Raw genomic sequence first — 22,772 nt, forward strand, 5'->3', positions numbered from 1 at the left:
AACTTATCTCATATTTAGAAGAAATGTATGTAGGAAACTTTCTTATTATGACCAGGTACTACCAAATTGTATGTAAAATTAGGTCACAGACCTGACTATTGACAAAGATATATTGTTACTTGGTTAAAGTAGAGTTTAAGATTTAGGAATTTGTAGACCTTGTTTCTTCCTGAAGATTTAGTATTGTTGTCAAAGCATCTCATTTTAGACTATCTGAATATTAAAGATATGAATCTTGAATTAGTAAACTATTTGTTTATGCAGATACGTTCTGAGAAGAATTTTGAGAAGAGCTGTCAGATATGCCACAGAAAAACTTGGTGCAAAACCTGGCATGTTTGCCTCCTTGATAGACACAGTTGTGGAACTGTTGGTAAGTGGAAGCATTGACAATACAGATATAAATATCAATTATTGTTATTTTGTGTTGTTCACTGGTGTATAAACAGCACTTTTTGACAGATATATTAAATAATGTGCATGTTGAAATATCTGTCAAAAAATGATGCTCATACACCAGTGAGCAACAAAAAAATATTTCTTATATTTACATTTTGGTAGATTTTTCAAATACATTTACATGTTTAAATGATATATTTATTAGATTTGGATCTTTGGGAATGGATTAATTATCGAAAATTGAAATCAGGATATACATGTAAAATATGTATATTTCTATAATCAGTGCCTAACATTCACCGCCAATGTATTTGTACACATCAAAAAAGTGACAATCATATAAAAATGAACATCAAATTCGCTGGTGATGTTATGTAGTGAAAGTACAATGGAAATGGAAATATTTGATGGTAATTTTGAGCTATATACAATTGGGAAATAAAACTGCTGATAGAAATAGGAAAATAAAACTACTGAATGATTGTGTTTTACAGGGAGAAGCCTTCCCAGAAGTGACCAAAGATCCAGAGGAGGTAAAAGTTATAAAATATTTAACATCACTGTGTAGGCAGTAGCTCAGGTTATATAGACTCTTTACAATAGCAGTACCATCATGTATAAAAATACAAAAATAAAAGGAAACATAACTTTAAAATTTGTTCTTTTTTCAGTCATGTGCTCAATGATTTCTGCTACTAGACTTTTCAAATAGCATTTACCATTCCTTGTTCCAAAGAAGCACTGAATAACATTTAATCATAGAGTCTTTTCTTTTGGGAAGAAATAAAACAGCATTTTACTTTAATGAAAAACTTCATAAACTTCTTCAAACTGATTAAAATTGATCTGTTCAAAGTGTACCAAGGAAAAAAATATACCACCAAGAAAAAACATTGACACCCACAATTGCTTTTTCTAATATTTCATTTCCAGGGTTATGATGAATGTTAGGTATTTTGTTCCGTTTTCAGTTGAAGAATATCATTAACGAAGAGGAGCAACAGTTCCTGAAGACCTTGTCTCGAGGGCGGCGTCTATTAGAGAGAACCATAGGCAAACTTGGCGATACTACAACTTTACCAGGTAGGTGTTTAGGAGTACCAGAGAGGCTCTATAAATCTCCTATACTGTTTGTTACTAGTGTTAGAGTGTCACTAGACAATGTTTGGCTTGATTTGGTTAGACCTATTGTTAACTGACAGGGTTAGTAAGGTCTTGTAAGGTTTGGATGGACAGAAGCCTTGGAACTTTAAGAGATATCTGGTAACTGCCTCAGTGTGCTGGAATTCTGATCAATAAATATACATCAGATGCATTTCCAAATCTTATCAATTTGTGGTGTTTCATAACAGGAGAGGTTGCCTGGCGACTGTACGATACATATGGATTCCCAGTGGATCTGACCCAGCTGATGGCTGAGGAGAAAGGGTTACTGGTTGATATGGATGCCTTTCAGGAGTGCAAGAAAAAAGCTCAGGTTTGAATTCCGTTTATTTGCTCAAATGAAATATCAGATAAACTTATAGAGAAGAGAAGAAAATCCCAAATACAGTAAAACACAGCAATTCACTTCTTTATAAACATAGTTTATTATACACAAATTACAAACATTGTAGAGGAACTTTGATGGGGAATGAAATTGACTAGGTTATAACCATGAATACGTTGTTTAATAGCATGTTCATTATAAACATGTTTTACTGTATAAAGAAAATTATCATTTGCCCTTGACCCATTAAATTGATTTTATCATGGTGATGGAGAGACAATTAAAGACCTTTTAAAAACAAATCATTAAAGATTGGACCCATCAGTGATATTCTACTATTAACATAGAGACATTGAACAGTGTTGGTAACATACTCTTATTTCACAAAACTTCAATGAATGCAGCTTATCATACAAATGCTTGTAGCACTTATAAGCACCTCATTGACTTTTGCAACTTTTGGAACAATACAAAATTAATTATTGCAAATGGAGTTCAAATAGTCGAGGAAAGAAAAGTGATGACTGGAAACTTTTAGTACCATCCAAAGATAAAACATTCCATTGGTATAGTATATGTCTTGTGCTGTGCATTGTGATGAGTTTACATCAGATACACTCAAGATTAGTTAAGCAAGCAGTAGATGTCAATTATTGAATCATTAATTTCTTTTTGTCCTACTGCCTAAAAATCATTCAGGTATGGACAAACATGACTCAATAATAATCATGTTATTGATAAAAGGCATAACATTTCGGTGGCTAGAGCATTCTACTTTAAACTTTTAACTCCCAACACACAGAATTTTGTTTCACTGAAGTTTTTGATTGCAAAGTAAAGGTATTTAGTTGTTTGTTAACATGGAAAACATCTTTGACATATTAGAAGCATTTCTAGAGCACTTAATGTCCTAATGTCTAATGCGACTGAAATACATGCAACCTTACACATATATTGAGAGGGACTTTTTGTTGAATTAACTTGTTCCATCTCATCTGGACACACTACTTTACGGTGGTCAAGGATGCCCTCCAAACAATAGATACATTTAGAACAAACTCCTTCAATTTCTGTATCATTTGAATGATGTGATGTATATATGTGTTTTTTCCTATAGGTGATGTCCCAGGGTTCTAGTGGTACAGTGGACGACCAGATTAATTTAGATATACACGCCATCAGTGATTTACAGAAGAGAGGTCTGTCACCGACTGATGATTCTCCCAAGTATAACTACACTGCTGACATGGAGGGGACATACAGTAAGTATAATCCAAGTATAAGTACACTGCTGACGTGGAGGGGACATACAGTAAGTCTAACCCAAGTATAACTACACTACTGACGTGGAGGGGACATACAGTAAGTCTAACCCTAGTATAACTACACTGCTGGTGTGGAGGGGACATACAGTAAGTCTAATCCAAGTATAACTACACTGCTGATGTGGAGGGGACATACAGTAAGTCTAACCCAAGTATAAGTACACTGCTGACGTGGAGGGGACATACAGTAAGTCTAACCCAAGTATAAGTACACTGCTGACGTGGAGGGGACACACAGTAAGTCTAACCCAAGTATAACTACACTACTAACGTAGAGGGGACATACAGTAAGTCTAACCCAAGTATAACTACACTACTGACGTGGAGGGGACATACAGTAAGTGTAATCCAAGTATAACTACACTGCTGATGTAGAGGGGACATACAGTAAGTCTAACCCAAGTATAACTACACTGCTGATGTAGAGGGGACATACAGTAAGTGTAATCCTAGTATAACTACACTGCTGATGTAGAGGGGACATACAGTAAGTGTAATCCTAGTATAACTACACTGCTGATGTAGAGGGGACATACAGTAAGTCTAACCCAAGTATAACTACACTGCTGATGTAGAGGGGACATACAGTAAGTCTAACCCAAGTATAACTACACTGCTGATGTAGAGGGGACATACAGTAAGTCTAACCCAAGTATAACTACACTGCTGATGTAGAGGGGACATACAGTAAGTGTAATCCAAGTATAACTACACTGCTGATGTAGAGGGGACATACAGTAAGTCTAATCCTAGTATAACTACACTGCTGATGTAGAGGGGACATACAGTAAGTCTAATCCTAGTATAACTACACTACTGATGTAGAGGGGACATACAGTAAGTCTAACCCTAGTATAACTACACTGCTGATGTAGAGGGGACACACAGTAAGTCTAACCCAAGTATAACTACACTACTGACGTGGAGGGGACATGCAGTAAGTCTAACCCAAGTATGATTTCTATATTTCAGAGTTTGAATCAACAATTGGTAAAGTATTGGCTATCCGTCATAGTAAACAGTTTGTGGATGAAGTGACATCTGGCCAAGAATGTGGTATTCTTCTCGACAAGACATGTTTCTATGCAGAACAGGGTGGACAGATATATGACCAGGGATTTCTGGTTAAAGAGAATGAAGAGGTAAGGCTCTACAGAATCAGTTCTTTCTTAAACAAAGATAAAAGCCTTTCATTACTTTTACTTTCAGTAACAAAATATATAAGAAGGGCAATGTTCCTATCTCATTATATTGTTATGATATCTGAAATTTTGCTTTAATTTTTCATCCTAGTTTGTTTAAAACAGTAATGTTTTAGCAGGATATATTATAAGACATCTAGGATGATGAAAGGTCACTATAGATATTGTACTAACTCTGTTGTAGGATACCGAGTTCCAAGTGCGTAATGTCCAGGTGCGAGGAGGATATGTACTGCACATAGGAGTGATTGTTGGTACACTCCGAGTTGGTGATACAGTACAGCTGTCCATTGATGAGGTATAATGAGATATTATTCACTATACACTATAAGGTGTTAAAATTAGAAAAAAGGTATTATACACGAGAGCTGTTATCTGTTATACTCTCTGTAACCTGCTGTTGAGAATTTATTGCTTTAGTTTCCTTAAGGCAAGTCATTATTGTCTCTGAACCATTGATGATCTTTAAACTCACTCCCAACTACAGAGCCACAGAACAGCTGTAATGAAAAACCACACAGGGACCCACATGTTGAACTTTGCCCTGCGATCGGTGTTAAAGGCTGCAGATCAGAAGGGATCCTTAGTAGCCCCAGATAGACTACGGTTTGACTTCACAGCCAAGGTAAGCCTCATAGTAATGATCTAAAAGGAAACAGCCAAAATAAGCTAATACTAGTGATTTAGATATAAAAAACAATACGACAATTTGTCTCAGAGTCACTAACATTCCTTTACAAAAAGGAACTCTTTAGGATTATCCAAAGAAAAGCATTAAAATTATTGTAAGCAGAGAGAAAATCTGAGTGATTGTGCTTTTGGAAGAGAAATTAGAAGTTTCAGAGTTTTCAGAAATATTGCTGATGGTGAAAATTTCATATCTCAATTATGGTTGTATTCCAAAACTAGTCTTGCATGGTGAACACATACGTATTGGTGATGAACGATAAACTGAACTAAACTTTGACGATTTCATGTGAAACAATTAGGTTTTGCTTTCTATTTGATGGTTGTATCAATTTGCAGAAAGCAATGACACCAGACCAGGTAAAAGAAGCAGAGGAGATTGTCAATGTGATGGCAGGAAAAAACGAAGAAGTTTATGCTAAGGAGACCAGCCTACCAGTGGCAAAGTCCATACAAGGTCTAAGGGCAGTGTTTGATGAGGTAGGCTATATGTAAGGGGATATTTGTGCTTTAAATTTCATGGTATGTATTAGTGAAGACCAGTGGCCTACAGTGACTAGATATTTCCCAGACCCTGAGCGTGTATTATCTATAGGAGTGATATATTATTTCCCTGTTGACAGACGTACCCAGTCCTGTGCATGTATTATCTCTAGGAGTGAAATATTATTTCCATGTTTACAGACGTACCCAGACCCTGTTTGTGTACTATCTATAGGAGTGATATATTATTTCCCTGTTGACAGATGTACCCAGACCCTGTGTGTGTATTATCTCTAGGGGTGATATATTATTTCCCTTTTGACAGACGTACCCAGGCCCTGTGCGTGAACTATCTATAGATACTATATATTATTTCCTGTTTACAGATGTACCCAGACCCTGTGCATGTACTATCTATAGGAGTGATATATTCCCTGTTGACAGACGTACCCAGACCCTGTGCTGTGTGTGTACTATCTATAGATGCTATATATTATTTCGCTATTGACAGATATACCCAGACCCTGTGCTTGTACTATCTATAGGAGTGATATATTATTTCCCTGTTAACAGACCTACCCAGACCCTGAGCGTGTACTATCTATAGATGCTATATATTATTTCCCTGTTGACAGACCTACCCAGACCCTGAGCTTGTACTATCTATAGGAGTGATATATTATTTCCCTGTTTACAGATGTACCCAGACCCTGTACGTGTACTATCTATAGATGCTATATATTATTTCCCTGTTGACAGACGTACCCAGACCCTGTGCTGTGTGTGTACTATCTATAGATGCTATATATTATTTCGCTATTGACAGATATACCCAGACCCTGTGCTTGTACTATCTATAGGAGTGATATATTATTTCCCTGTTAACAGACCTACCCAGACCCTGTACGTGTACTATCTATAGATGCTATATATTATTTCCCTGTTTACAGATGTACCCAGACCCTGTACGTGTACTATCTACAGATGCTATATATTATTTCCCTGTTGACAGACGTACCCAGACCCTGTGCGTGTACTATCTATAGGAGTACCTGTAGAGGACTTAGTAAGTGATCCTATGGGACCAGCTGCCTCTGTCACCTCCGTCGAGTTCTGTGGCGGAACGTAAGTAATCTATACAGTAAAACATATTTTTAACGAACATGCTTATTTATAACAAATTCATGGTCAAAATGTAATTTTCCTTCCTTGTCAAGATTTTTATAATATATCTGCAACATGTAAATATAATGATCTATGCTTATAACAAAATGATTTTGTTGGTCCCCACTATACAGTAAAACATATTTTTAACGAACATGCTTATTTATAACAAATTCATGGTCAAAATGTAATTTTCCTTCCTTGTCAAGATTTTTATAATATATCTGCAACATGTAAATATAATGATCTATGCTTATAACAAAATGATTTTGTTGGTCCCCAGAGGATTTCGTCATAAACAGTGTTTAACTGTAGTGCACCATATTATATAGTCAAGTTAAAGTCAGTTGAAACTTTTCTAATAAAAAAAGGTCGGACAGGGTTTTGAAACTGATTTGCAGGTCTTTTATGAAGTGTCTGAATTTGTTGCCAAATGCAAGAAGAAAATTAAACAAAAAAAGAAACAAATCATAGTAAAAAAACTTCCCTAAGAAAGTTGGTATCTTAAAATGATGGAAATTTTGATATTGAATATGGATATCATAAATCTTTTTCTCTCATACATATGGGTGTAATACTGGCTGGTCTAGGGCAATACAGTCATGTCGCCTGAGGCTGTATTGCATGGCTACCCATGTAATAAAGCCTTGTGGCGTCACAGCGTTAACAAAATCACTACTTTTTAGGTCACCTGAGACGAAGTATCAAGTGACCTATTCTAATCGCCTTTTGTCCGTCGTCGTGCGTCGTATGTCCGTAAACAATTTACATTTTCGACTTCTTCTCCAAAACTGCCGAAGCAATATCTATGAAATTTTGCACAAACCTTCTAAGGCATAAGGCCAATCAAAATTGTGAATTATATGGTCCCCACCCCCCAGGGGGCTGTGGGAGGGGCCAAAAGGGGTAAAATTGACTAAAATTTCAAAAATCTTCTTCTCTACTCAGATATGTGGTAGAATCAAATACTCTTCATAGTTAGAAAGGTCTCAAGGTCCCTCACAAAAATTGTGAATTATATGACCCTGGGGTCTCATGTTTCCCCCTGGGGAGGGGGTTAAGTTTACTAAAGTTTATATAGGAAAAACACATTTATGAGCATTTGTTGCTCAATTTTCATAGGAAATAAGTCAAACTGGGTTAGAATTATTAGCCTGAGATAGCATTTTAACAGCATATCCATATTGGTCCTGGCCGACCCCCAGGGGCCTTAGGAGCGGGTCAAAAGGGGTCAAATAGGCTAAAACTTCAAAAATCTTCTTCTGAAATTATGGAAATGTTAGAATCAAATACTCTTCATAGATTGAAAGGTCTGATGGTCCTTTACAAAAATTGTGAATTATATGACCCTTGGGTCTTGTATTTCCCCCTGGGGAGGGGGTTAAGTTTACAATAGTTTATATTGGAAAAACACATTTATGAGCATTTGTTGCTCAATTTTCAATGCAAATAAGTTAAACTGGGTTAGAATTATCAGCCTGAAATAGCATTTTATCAGCATATCCATATTGGTCCTGGCCGACCCCCAGGGGCCGGAGGGGCAGGGCCAAAAGGGGTCAAAATGGTTAAAATTTCAAAAATCTTCTTCTGAATTTACAGACTTCATGGAACCAGATATTCTTCATAGATTGGAAGGTCTTAAGGCCATCTACAAAGTTTGTGAATTATATGACCCTGGGCTCTCAGGTTTCCGCCTGAGGAGAGGGTTAAGTTTACAAAAGTTTATATAGGGAAAACACATTTATGAACATTTTTTGCTTAGTTTTCATAGAAAATTAGTCAAACTGGGTTAGAATTATTAGCCTGAGATAGCATTTGAACGTCATATCCGTATTGGTCCTGGCCGTCCCCCAGAGGCCAGAGGGGTGGGGCCAAAAGGGGTCAAAATGGATAACATTTCAAAAATCTTTCTCCTGAATTCACAGATTCATAGATTAAAAAGTCAAACTTATAAAATAACTGACTGACTTCAAGGGCCTGATGGGCCAATATATAGTGTTTATATGTCTTTGTTTCATTCTGTATCTGAACTCAGGTGACAGTTAAGGCCCATGGAACTCTTGTTTGGGTAACATTTTTTTCAGACACAAGTCTGAATTTACTTTAAAAGATACAAATAATGGGATTTGAGTAGAAAATATTACGCAATTGTCATGTTTGGATAATTAACTTGTAGTCAAGTTTTCTTTCAAATTTATTTCAAAATGGCGGAAAATCATAGTAGTAAAAATTGCAATAAAACATTGAGGTACTATGAAAGTAAAATACTCTTTCATATGTGGATATGAAGGATAGGGATATTCTACACTAGGGATCACAAAATGTTGTAAAACCCTCGACAAGCCTCAGGTTTTACGATATTTTGTGACCCTCGTGTAGAATATCCCTATTCTTCATAGCCACATATGAAAGAGTCTTAGAGTCCATAATATTTGTATTGTAGTAATTATTACTAGTAAAGAAACAAATTTTATATGGCATTTACTATTCTGCATTTCTCCTGTGATTCACAGAAGCAAAATTACTTTTCAGTCACTTACGAAGAGCTGGTCATGTTGGAAAGTTTGTTATAGTAACAGAAGAGGCCATTGCTAAAGGAAGTAGAAGGATCATTGCAGTAACAGGAGCTGAAGCTGCCAGGGTAAGTCTTCCACAGTTTATAGGTCAAAGGTCATTTAAGGCAGCTGGCTCTGCTGTGGGATGAAAGTTACAGGTCAAAGCTGACACTGTTTAAGACAATTGGCTCTGCTGTGTGATAAAGGTTATATTGAAGTCATATGTTACAAGAATTTCGACTGTCAGCTACTGTTGAATTAAAGCCTGGTGTCAAAGGTCAAATAAAGTATGAGAGCTGTTAGATTTAGCTAAAGCTCTACTGTGGAATAAGCGTACAGAGATAAACCTTATACATTAGAACCATCAGTCCTTAGGTGCATTACATCTGTAATGAATAATGTCACTATGTACTGGTCTATCACAGGTTAAAAGTTAAGCCCTGTGAGATTGGTTGAAAAAGTCTGGCAAGGTGGCTAAGTCACTAAATTTTTAAATCAATTATCTGACTACCGGTAAACTGTATGTTGTGTACGACCTCCAGTGGTGTGAAACAAGGATATGACCTCTGTGCTCCATGTTTGACCCCTTAATCTCATTGTGTTGTGTGTAAACTGTTGTATTTGGAATGCAGGCTTTACATCGGACAGAGCTACTTGATAAGAATGTGAAGAATCTGGCAGAGAAGTTTGACACATGTCTGAAGACGAAGGAGCTGTCGGAGAAGGAGCTCATCAAGATGATCGTACAGATGGATGATGTAAGTAACGCTAGTCCTTATTGTACAGATAGATGATGTAAGTACTGCTAGTCCTTATTGTACAGATAGATGATGTAAGTACTGTTAGTCCTTATTGTACAGATAGATGATGTAAGCACTGCTAGTCCTTATTGTACAGATAGATGATGTAAGTACTGCTAGTCCTTATTGTACAGATAGATGATGTAAGTACTGCTAGTCCTTATTGTACAGATAGATGATGTAAGTACCGCTTGTCCTTATTGTACAGATAGATGATGTAAGTACTGCTAGTCCTTATTGTACAGATAGATGATGTAAGTACCGCTTGTCCTTATTGTACAGATAGATGATGTAAGTACTGCTAGTCCTTATTGTACAGATAGATGATGTAAGTACTGCTAGTCCTTATTGTACAGATAGATGATGTAAGTACTGCTAGTCCTTATTGTACAGATAGATGATGTAAGTACCGCTTGTCATTATTGTACAGATAGATGATGTAAGTACTGCTAGTCCTTATTGTACAGATAGATGATGTAAGTACCGCTTGTCCTTATTGTACAGATAGATGATATAAGTACCGCTAGTCCTTATCGTACTGATGGATGATGTAAGTACGGCTAGTCCTTATCGTACAGATAGATGATGTAAGTACTGCTAGTCCTTATTGTACAGATGGATGATGTAAGTATCGCTAGTCCTTATTGTACAGATGGATGATGTAAGTACTGCTAGTCCTTATTGTACAGATAGATGATGTAAGTATCGCTAATCCTTATTGTACAGATGGATGATGTAAGTACTGCTAGTCCTTATTGTACAGATGGATGATGTAAGTACCGCTTGTCCTTATCATACAGATGGATGATGTGTGCTGTCCTATTGTACAATAGATGATGTAAGTACAGCTAGTCCTTATTGTACAGATAGATGATGTAAGTACCGCTTGTCCTTATGTACAGATGGATGATGTAAGTACTGCTAGTCCTTATTGTACAGATGGATGATGTAAGTACCGCTTGTCCTTGTACAGATGATGATGTAAGTACATTGTCCTTATTGTACAAATAGATGATGTAAGTACAGCTAGTCCTTATTGTACAGATAGATGATGTAAGTACCGCTTGTCCTTATCATACAGATGGATGATGTAAGTACCGCTAGTCCTTATTGTACAGATAGATGATGTAAGTACAGCTAGTCCTTATTGTACAGATAGATGATGTAAGTACCGCTAGTCCTTATCGTACAGATAGATGATGTAAGTACGGCTAGTCCTTATCGTACAGATAGATGATGTAAGTACCGCTAGTCCTTATCGTACAGATAGATGATGTAAGTACGGCTAGTCCTTATCGTACAGATAGATGATGTAAGTACCGCTTGTCCTTATTGTACAGATAGATGATGTAAGTACCGCTAGTCCTTATTGTACAGATAGATGATGTAAGTACTGCTAGTCCTTATCGTACAGATAGATGATGTAAGTACGGCTAGTCCTTATTGTACAGATAGATGATGTAAGTACCGCTTGTCCTTATTGTACAGATGGATGATGTAAGTACTGCTAGTCCTTATTGTACAGATGGATGATGTAAGTACTGCTAGTCCTTATTGTACAGATAGATGATGTAAGTACTGCTAGTCCTTATTGTACAGATGGATGATGTAAGTACTGCTAGTCCTTATTGTACAGATGGATGATGTAAGTACTGCTAGTCCTTATTGTACAGATGGATGATGTAAGTACCGCTAGTCCTTATCGTACAGATAGATGATGTAAGTACTGCTAGTCCTTATTGTACAGATGGATGATGTAAGTACTGCTAGTCCTTATTGTACAGATGGATGATGTAAGTACTGCTAGTCCTTATCGTACAGATAGATGATGTAAGTACTGCTAGTCCTTATTGTACAGATAGATGATGTAAGTACTGCTAGTCCTTATTGTACAGATGGATGATGTAAGTACTGCTAGTCCTTATTGTACAGATAGATGATGTAAGTACTGCTAGTCCTTATTGTACAGATGGATGATGTAAGTACTGCTAGTCCTTATTGTACAGATAGATGATGTAAGTACTGCTAGTCCTTATTGTACAGATGGATGATGTAAGTACTGCTAGTCCTTATCGTACAGATAGATGATGTAAGTACTGCTAGTCCTTATTGTACAGATAGATGATGTAAGTACTGCTAGTCCTTATTGTACAGATGGATGATGTAAGTACCGCTAGTCCTTATAGTACAGATAGATGATGTAAGTACTGCTAGTCCTTATTGTACAGATGGATGATGTAAGTACTGCTAGTCCTTATTGTACAGATGGATGATGTAAGTACTGCTAGTCCTTATTGTACAGATGGATGATGTAAGTACTGCTAGTCCTTATTGTACAGATGGATGATGTAAGTACTGCTAGTCCTTATTGTACAGATGGATGATGTAAGTACTGCTAGTCCTTATTGTACAGATAGATGATGTAAGTACTGCTAGTCCTTATTGTACAGATAGATGATGTAAGTACTGCTAGTCCTTATTGTACAGATGGATGATGTAAGTACTGCTAGTCCTTATTGTACAGATGGATGATGTAAGTACTGCTAGTCCTTATTGTACAGATGGATGATGTAAGTACTGCTAGTCCTTATTGTACAGATGGATGATGTAAGTACTGCTAGTCCTTATTGTACAGATGGATGATGTAAGTACTGCTAGTCCTTATTGTACAGATGGATGATGTAAGTACTGCTAGTCCTTATTGTACAGATGGATGATGTAAGTACTGCTAGTCCTTATTGTACAGATGGATGATGTAAGTACTGCTAGTCCTTATTGTACAGATGGATGATGTAAGTACTGCTAGTCCTTATTGTACAGATGGATGATGTAAGTACTGCTAGTCCTTATTGTACAGATGGATGATGTAAGTACTGCTAGTCCTTATTGTACAGATAGATGATGTAAGTACTGCTAGTCCTTATTGTACAGATGGATGATGTAAGTACTGCTAGTCCTTATTGTACAGATGGATGATGTAAGTACTGCTAGTCCTTATTGTACAGATGGATGATGTAAGTACTGCTAGTCCTTATTGTACAGATGGAAGATGATGATGTAAGTACTGCTAGTCCTTATCGTACAGATAGATGATGTAAGTACTGCTAGTCCTTATTGTACAGATGGATGATGTAAGTACTGCTAGTCCTTATCGTACAGATGGATGATGTAAGTACTGCTAGTCCTTATTGTACAGATGGATGATTTAAGTACTGCTAGTCCTTATTGTACAGATGGATGATGTAAGTACGCTGTCCTTATTGTACAGATAGATGATGTAAGTACCTGCTAGTCCTTATCGTACAGATAGATGATGTAAGTAAGTACTGCTAGTCCTTATCGTACAGATGGATGATGTAAGTACTGCTAGTCCTTATCGTACAGATGGATGATGTAAGTACTGCTAGTCCTTATTGTACAGATGGATGATGTAAGTACTGCTAGTCCTTATTGTACAGATGGATGATGTAAGTACTGCTAGTCCTTATCGTACAGATGGATGATGTAAGTACTGCTAGTCCTTATTGTACAGATGGATGATGTAAGTACTGCTAGTCCTTATTGTACAGATGGATGATGTAAGTACTGCTAGTCCTTATTGTACAGAGAATGTGATACGATGTAAGTACTGCTAGTCCTTATCGTACAGATAGATGATGTAAGTACTGCTAGTCCTTATTGTACAGATGGATGATGTAAGTACTGCTAGTCCTTATCGTACAGATGGATGATGTAAGTACTGCTAGTCCTTATTGTACAGATGGATGATGTAAGTGCCGCTTGTCCTTATCGTACAGATGGATGATGTAAGTACTGCTAGTCCTTATTGTACAGATGGATGATGTAAGTACTGCTAGTCCTTATCGTACAGATAGATGATGTAAGTACTGCTAGTCCTTATTGTACAGATGGATGATGTAAGTGCCGCTAGTCCTTATCGTACAGATGGATGATGTAAGTATTGCTAGTCCTTAAGTAACCTGGTTTGTAAAAAGTGTTAGTGTATCTAAAGTTACAAAACTTGGGTTATATCTGATTGTCAGTGATGCTAATATCATGTTTGTATTACATTTCTAGTTGATACAGGAGTTATTCAGTAAAACAAAATGTGATTTTTGAATACAGACCTATACTTTGATTACCTAACTTAGGTACTTTGACAAAAAATATTGACACCGCGGTGTATTCATTTACAGGAAATCACCAAATCTGTGATACCATACTGGCAGAGGGATCGCCTTAGAACGGAGCTCAAACAACTCAAGGGCAAACTGGATGACCTTGACAAAGCAAGGAAGGCGGCTATTACTGCTGAGGTATTTTGGATCATTAGATGTTTTATCATTGCTACTTCTGTCATAATTTATAAAGCATTGGAAGATTTGTTGATGAAAATACATGACTAGGGATGTAGCAATACGTCAGACTGTCAATATATTACGATTACATGCTATCCATTCTATCAATCGATGACAAATTCAACAATCGCTTATAGTATGCCAAGCTATTAATAGTTTCAATAGAACAATCATTTTACTGTTCATCATAATGTTTTACCTGTATAAGGTTGTGTTTATCATAATGTATTACCTGTATTAGGTTGTGGAACAATCAAAGATGATTGTACTGTTTATCATAATGTTTTACCTGTATTAGGTCGTGTTTATCATAATGTTTTACCTGTATTAGGTCGTGTTTATCATAATGTTTTACCTGTATTAGGTCGTGTTTATCATAATGTTTTACCTGTATTAGGTTGTGTTTATCATAATGTTTTACCTGTATTAGGTCGTGTTTATCATAATGTTTTACCTGTATTAGGTTGTGTTTATCATAATGTTTTACTCATTAGTTTTACCTGTTTTTATCATAATGTTTTACCTGTATTAGGTCGTGTTCATCATAATGTTTTACCTGTATTAGGTCGTGTTTATCATAATGTTTTACCTGTATAAGGTTGTGTAACAATCAAAGATGATTGCACTGTTTATCATTATGTAACAATGTATTTTACTGTTCATCATAATGTATTACCTGTATTAGGTCGTGTTCATCATAATGTATTACCTGTATTAGGTTGTGGAACAATCAAAGATGATTGTACTGTTTATCATAATGTTTTACCTGTATTAGGTCGTGTTTATCATAATGTTTTACCTGTATTAGGTCGTGTTCATCATAATGTATTACCTGTATTAGGTTGTGGAACAATCAAAGATGATTGTACTGTTTATCATAATGTTTTACCTGTATTAGGTCGTGTTTATCATAATGTTTTACCTGTATTAGGTCGTGTTCATCATAATGTATTACCTGTATTAGGTTGTGGAACAATCAAAGATGATTGTACTGTTTATCATAATGTTTTACCTGTATTAGGTCGTGTTTATCATAATGTTTTACCTGTATTAGGTCGTGTTCATCATAATGTTTTACCTGTATTAGGTTGTGGAACAATCAAAGAAGATGATTGAAGCGAACCCAAACCAGCCATTTATTGTACACGAGTTTAAGGCAGGTTCTAATGCAAAGGTAAGGGATCCAGAAATGATGGCCAAGTTCATATTATTATCATAAACCTCACAGCTTATGTCCCAACAAGTACTGCTATAGCTATAAGCTACATCGTTGAATGAAAATCAGATGTAGTGTCACTTTATGCTCTCTTTTCCAGCTTTTCTTGTGTGTATTAGTTTTGTAGAGTTGTGACCATTTGTCTACTTGACAATTTAGAAAAAAATATTTAGAACTATCTTAATAAATAACTCTTGTTTTATATTTTGTTAACATAGTGTGAAATTCTGTCAATTTTTGTACCAAAGTCTAATTTTGTGTCCTATTGGAAATTATCATAAATCTAAATACTGCTGTATCTTTAACAAAGCATTATCACTAATATATATATTTCTATGTTACATCATTTAATGAAGTAGACATCAAAAGTTACAAAGCATATCTATCCGACTTGTGTTTCCAGTCACTAGATGCTGCCATGAAACAGTACAAGACATCCAGTCCAGAAACATCTGCCATGTTTTTCTCTGTCGATAAAGAAGCCGGCAAAATTTTATGCATGAGCTGTGTCCCTAAGGTGAGTACTCATGCCTTGGTATCAAGAAGGATTATATAGACACTTGTGGTGTAGCTGTGGACAGCAGGCTTCAATCTGTGATAAATTACAATTAATCGTATGGGTATGCATCTTTTTGAATTTTTAACCCACCATCATCAAATCGCCTTTCGTCCTCAGAAAGTACTGAAAGGATCTTTCTCAAATTTCATATGTAGGTTCCCCTAGGACCCTAGTTGTGCATATTGCATTTTGGGACCGATCGGTCAACAAGATGGCCGACAGTCGGCCATCTTGGATTTTGATAGTTGAAGTTTGTTACCGCTATTTCTCAAAAAGTGCAGAAGGGATCTTTCTCAAATTTCATATACAGGTTCCCCTAGGACCCTAGTTGTGCATATTGCATTTTGGGACCAATCGGTGAACAAGATGGCCGACAGGCGGCCATCTTGGATTTTGATAGTTAAAGTTTGTTACCGCTATTTCTCAAAAAGATTAGAAGGGATCTTTCTCAAATTTCATATATAGGTTCCCCTAGGGTCCTAGTTGTGCATATTGCATTTTGGGACCGATCGGTGAACAAGCAGGGAAAAGATCCCTCTTTCCATTGTCAGACCTAGATCATTCTTTGGTGGGCGCCAAGATCCCTTTGGGATCTCTTGTTTCAAATTGAATATTATTATGCAGTTAAAAAAAAAAGTTTCACTTTTCACTCAATATTCTTCGGCAGTGAAAACTAATTGCTTACTATAAACTTTACTGTAAATAGAACCTGGGTTACTGAGGATGAATTACCGAAAACTTTAATGGAGACAACAATTTAGCCCAAGAACAAAACTAAAAGTTGATTTTAAAATTCCAGGCAACCGTGTCGAAGGGACTAAATGCCAAGGACTGGGTGAATGAGGTTGTACCAGTAATACAAGGGAAGTGTGGCGGGAAGGATCTGGCTGCTCAGGCTACAGGCTCAAATACAGACGCTCTTCAGGAGGCACTCGATATAGCAACAAAATTTGCTCAGATGAAACTTACATAACTCAACCGTAACTTAATTTATTGACTTTTTGACCCTTTAAGAAGACCAATTTGTATATAACTGGATGCACTGAAGCTTTTGTGTAGGTGATAAGTGCTTAGTTTGACCAATATGCATATTACTGATGGTTATATTGTAGTGTTAAATGTCTAGTGCTAAAACTGATAAAAAAAAAAACCCAATTTAGATGCCTAGTTGTTTAATATACATTTTTTATCATTTTTCTAAAATTTGAATTTATTTTGTGAGAAATTATTTTCAGTCATAGACACCTATCTTTAGTTCGGCATGAAATGCTGTATGGTTTGGTGCTGATTTTGATATTGCTCAAATAACTTCATAATGTTACAAACATATTTACAGGAACCAACTTTGATGATAGTAACATTAACTGCTACAGTTGTGGTGTTTAACAATAGAACCTCACGTCTTTCAGTTTCTTGTAATACTGGATAACGCATCTATGAGGATTTGTTTGGAAATGAACAGAGAAATATTTATAATTTACTATAATAGCATGCTCAAGACATCACAAAATTCCCTTAAGTTAGAAAAAAAGAAGCATGCCTAATCTTTTGCCTTATCATTTATTGCAACCTTGAGTGTTGTCTTTCATAGAGATTGGGGCAGGGGTGTTCATTAAAAGTAAACATATACATGTACATGAAAAATGTTATTAATGTTATGTAGATTTGTACTGGAAATGAAAATAAATCTGATAATGCCTGACACTAATATACTGTAGTGGATGAAAGTCTGCTTTTCTACTATCATTGTTCTTTTCATTTCAGAATATTTTATTGTAGTATTACAATTGGGATTGGGCAACAGGCTATGCCTATATTAAGCCCTCTACCCGGTAGCTACATGAATAACAGTACAATACATAAAATCCATCAATAGAAATAGCATCTCGTTAACAGAAATTACAAATAATTTAGGAGAATCTCATAAGCTTAAAATAAAGCATAAGAAATTATTGTCAGATAAGTATCACAATTTTTACAATATGTTAAAGATGCTCCACCACCAACAAGGAATAAATGAATTTCATTATTTGAGCAATAATTAGCATTTAATCATGTTAATATATATCTATTGAAGTAATTTACAATACATTTGGTGAATGTGTTCCATATAGGGCACAGTGACATGGACATTTCTTGGGATGTAATAAATTATTTTATATTTTTATTTAGAAGTAGAAAAGAAGCTAAGACTTTCTGTAGAAAACATCAATTCGTTTGCTCATGTATTTGATGGAGAGAAAATAGCATTCGAAGGTGGAAAAGAATATTTGATAAATGTTCACAACATCTTAATGAATAGAATTAAATGCTCTCAGTGTCAATGACATCTCATACAAAACGTCTGGTATCTCTAATGTATTCATGTACAATTTTCAATAGTTTATCATTTGAATTAAAATAATGGCGATTATATCCATAGAGGTAAGTATCGATAGAATGAGGAATGTTGATATCTAGTGCAAGAATAGAATTACCCAAGCGAGTTCTTTGATTATTATAGAGAGGGCAATAAAGGAAATAATGATAGGAATCTTCAATCTATCATTGTTCTTGTGTTCTTATTGAAATTTAATAAATGTGCAATAGACCTGTATGGCATATTGAGGCATTTGACATAGAATCTCTGGGTACTGCTCCATAATACCAGACAGTGATAATGGCTGTAATGTTTTACAGAGAAACCTGTCGCAAGTGACCACCTCTGTATAACAACCACCTGTTTAATAAAACAACCAAGTGTCCAAAATGGACAATTCAACAAAGTTCAACTTGAATTTTAAGTCTGACCAAAAAGGCCATTTTCCTTTGTTCCTCAGGTGGTATGAGCCTAACTCAAATTGCCCTCTTCATCTTCCAGAATACAACTTCTGTTCACTCGATTGTAGCTCTTCTACTTCTGGAAGCTCTTCCTTCTATAGACTGGAAGATCTTCTGAGAAGACTTCTCTTCTTAGGAGAGCGCAAATTGAGTTGAGCTTGGTATAGAGAGGTTTGGTTGTAGTGTGCCTTCTCTAAATGTGTTGTTTATGTTAGGACCCTCACAGGAGTATCACAGCATCATGGTAATGTGGTTCAGATATTTCTGATTTTTATCTTCAAATGATGGTGGGGAAGGATACATCAGAGGATTGCTGACTGATGAAAAATGACAACGCGACAACTCCATTGTTGAAAGTGTTTTGATGTTTAAGAAATGTTAATCTGGCGATGTCTTTCGTATAGAGATACTATCACAAGACTAATCCTATAGTCTCTGTTTTTAGACACAAGCTGTATATCACTATTATAACGTCAGAGTTTGGTGCATCTGTTGTAAACCTGTCTCTGCAGTTAAGCACTCCACGATACATTTGATATTTTGATTCATTCTGTTGTAAGGATGAAAGGTTTTAGTGATACATGTGTACTATATTACCCTGTTAACACCATGGATAAGAAGCATGAACCACAGCTACTGTTGTTTGTACTGGTTTTGTCTTACACCAGTCCTAATCCCCAAGATTTTGTTTCATTTAGCAGATGAGCAGGGACCGTATTAAATGTATAAGCGTACCCTACTAATCAAACATATTGTATACTGTAAACCTGTTACCAACATATGTAACCATGTCTCTTGTGATTTCCATTTCAAAATAAGTTTGTATAGAGGAACTTTGGTAGAATTCAGGTTGAACTGAAACATACCTGTAATTGAAAGAGATCTTAATTTTCAGGGAGAAACTTTTGTGAATTTAATACAATCAGAACTTTTTTAAAGTACGTACATTGTACACAAGACAGTTGGTTTAGTAGCTATATCTTTGCTATGTCTTGCAAACATACTTATTTTGGTGCACTTAAGTTTTATTGCAAGATATATTTTGAAAAGGATGAAATGTGTAAATCATATTTTATAAAATTCTCTGCCATTACTAAAAATGTTTGATTTCTGTACTTGCCTCAAACTTAGTGAAAATTATATTTGCGTTCAGAATAAAATGTCCAACTCCTTGAAATTTCTTTTGCTTTTGTTTTTGTACAACAGTATAAAGAGTATACATTAGTTTGAGCCATTGTGGCATACACATCAAGTCTTTTTTTACTTTGTCAGGAAAATGGCGGCTGTAGATTGTAACATGCAAATATGTCATATAGAGGATGTCCCAATTAATTCCAATGTACATATTCAGTTTTATAATGTTATCTGAACATAGTGTGAATGATGTTTTTATGAGAAAAAAATATTTTAAGTGTTTTTTTAGCCCATCATCTGATTCATTTCTGTTTTCGTCTGTGGTCCGTCTGTCTTTCTGTCCTTTAACATTTCTTGTTACCGCTATTTCTCATATTGCATACAGGCAGCCATCTTGGTCTTTAATAGTTAATGTTTGTTAATGCTATTTCTCAAAACGTTTTGAAAGGATCTGTCTCAAATTTCATATGAAGTTCCCCTAGGGCCCTAGTTGTGCATATTACATTTAAGAACTGATCAATCCACAAGATGGTCGACTGGCCGCCATCTCAGAAAGTACTGAAGGGATCTGTCTCAAATTCCATACATAGGTTCCCTTTTGCCCCAAGTTGTGCATAATGCATTTTGGGACTGATTGGTCAACAAGATGGATGCAAGTTTGAAAAGCAGAGAAATGATCCCTCTGTCATGTGACAGACATAGATAATTCTTTGGTGGCCACCAAGATCCCTCTGGGATCTCTTGTTTAAAAGTACATTTCCACAAATCTGCATATTTTGCCCCAAATAGAGCAGTTAAATTTTTTTTCTCAAAACTAGTCTTTGTTTCATATCAATTGTTCCTGTAAGTATATAATTGATGTATTTGAGATGATTGAGATACTTCATTTGCATCATATAATCTACAGTCGCCATTTTCCTGTTAAGGTAAAAATGGACTCTTTGTGTATGCCTTTGTAAAGTTGAACCAGCGCTCCTACTACATGCTGTAAACACTAGTAAACATAATGGTCTGGTTATTTGGTGATAGAAATATGTACTGAACCCTGTGGACTTGCATATTTTGCCAATATGTACATGTACTAACAACACAACAATCTACGAGTCAACAGTAATATATAGGGTAAGGTCGTGGGCACAGACACGTAATATCAACTAAGTTATGTTCAAGTACACCTAAGAAGTGATATATAGGTATACAAAACAAGAGGGCCTGTATTGCTCACCTGGTTATTGTATGCCAAGTAATGTTCTGATTACAGGTTCATTGTTTCTTTTCTGAAGGAATTTAAGATTTACCTCTAATTTCCCTATTGGGACCCATTCTTTCTGCTCCAGGGGGTCAGAGCCAAAATTTATACAAACTCTGTTCCCCTTCCCCCAAGGATGTATCTGGCCAAATTTGGTTACATTCCATGCAGAACTCTATGACTAGTAGCAATTTAAAGGATTTACCTCTATTTCCCCTATTGGACCCCGCCCCTCCTGCCACCTGGGGGTAAGACCCAAAATTTATACAAATTCTGTTCCCTTTCCCAAAGAATTTTCTGGCCATTTGGTGATATTCCATGCAGAACTGCATGACTAGTAGCAATTTAAAGGATTTACCTCTGTTTCCCCCTATTGGGCCCCGCCCCTCCTGCCCCCTGGGGTCAGACCCAAAATTTATTCAAATTCTGTTCCCCTTCCCCCAAGGATGTTTCTGGCCAAATTTGGTTACATTCCATGCAGAACTCAATGGCTAGTAGCGATTTATAGGATTTACCTCAAATTCCCCTATTGGGCCCCGTCCCTCCTGTCCCTGGGGGGTCAGAGTGAAAATTTATACCAGTTCTGTTCCCCTTTTCCCAAGGATGGTTCTTGCCAAATTTGGTTTCAATTCATGTAGAACTCTATGACTAATAGCATTTTAAAGGATTTTCCTCTATTTCCCCTATTGGACCCCGCCCCTCCTGCCCTGGGGGGGGGGGGGGGGGGGGGGGGGGGGGGCAGAGCCAAATTTTATACAAGCTCTGTTCCCCTTCCCTCAAGGATGCTTCTGGCCAAATTTGGTAAAGGAAATGTTGACGGACGGACGCTGCGCCATGACATAAGCTCACCGGCCCTTTGGGCCAGGTGATTTAAAAACCTTGGGACCATTTGAAAAGGAAAAGATTACAAGAGATCCCAGAGGGATCTTGGCGCCCACCAAAGAATGATCTATGTCTGGCAATGGAAAGAGGGATCTTTTCTCTGCATTTCAAACTTTTTCAAACATACTAGGCCTATTTATAAAATTTTAGACAGATCCTTTTAGTACTTCATGAGAAATAGCGGTCACAAACATCAACTACCAAAATCAAAGATGGCTGCCTGATGGCCATATTGTTTTTTCTGATCAGTCTGAAAAACAGTGTGGCACTCCTAAGGCCCAAAGGGAACCTGCATATGGAATTTGAGACAGATCCCTTCAGTACTTTCTGAGAAACAGCAGTAACAAACATCATCTACCAAAATCCAGGATGGCTGCCTAGCGGCCATATTGTTTTTTCCGATCAGTCTGAAAATTAGCACTCCTAGGGCCTTAGGGGAACCCACATATG

General features: G+C 36.4%; 1 protein-coding gene across 8 annotated transcripts in view; it reads left to right on the plus strand.

Annotated features, from left to right (window-relative positions):
• Positions 1-20,234, plus strand: part of LOC138316146 (alanine--tRNA ligase, cytoplasmic-like) — a 62,278-nt gene extending 42,044 nt beyond the window's left edge. For all 8 annotated transcript variants that reach the window (XM_069257675.1, XM_069257676.1, XM_069257678.1 and 5 more), the window contains exons 8-23: positions 265-373; positions 894-932; positions 1,371-1,482; positions 1,752-1,876; positions 3,006-3,150; positions 4,186-4,355; positions 4,600-4,713; positions 4,903-5,040; positions 5,442-5,582; positions 6,598-6,710; positions 9,282-9,390; positions 9,937-10,062; positions 14,301-14,420; positions 15,550-15,636; positions 16,082-16,195; positions 17,037-20,234. In XM_069257675.1, coding sequence (XP_069113776.1) covers positions 265-373; positions 894-932; positions 1,371-1,482; positions 1,752-1,876; positions 3,006-3,150; positions 4,186-4,355; positions 4,600-4,713; positions 4,903-5,040; positions 5,442-5,582; positions 6,598-6,710; positions 9,282-9,390; positions 9,937-10,062; positions 14,301-14,420; positions 15,550-15,636; positions 16,082-16,195; positions 17,037-17,210 — 1,936 coding nt within the window. In that variant the 3' untranslated portion in view covers positions 17,211-20,234. The remainder of the gene's footprint in view (positions 1-264; positions 374-893; positions 933-1,370; positions 1,483-1,751; positions 1,877-3,005; positions 3,151-4,185; positions 4,356-4,599; positions 4,714-4,902; positions 5,041-5,441; positions 5,583-6,597; positions 6,711-9,281; positions 9,391-9,936; positions 10,063-14,300; positions 14,421-15,549; positions 15,637-16,081; positions 16,196-17,036) is intronic.
• The last annotated feature ends 2,538 nt before the right edge of the window (positions 20,235-22,772 follow it).

The sequence above is a fragment of the Argopecten irradians genome, chromosome 2 (assembly GCF_041381155.1).
Source record: "Argopecten irradians isolate NY chromosome 2, Ai_NY, whole genome shotgun sequence".
NCBI classification, from domain to species: domain Eukaryota; kingdom Metazoa; phylum Mollusca; class Bivalvia; order Pectinida; family Pectinidae; genus Argopecten; species Argopecten irradians.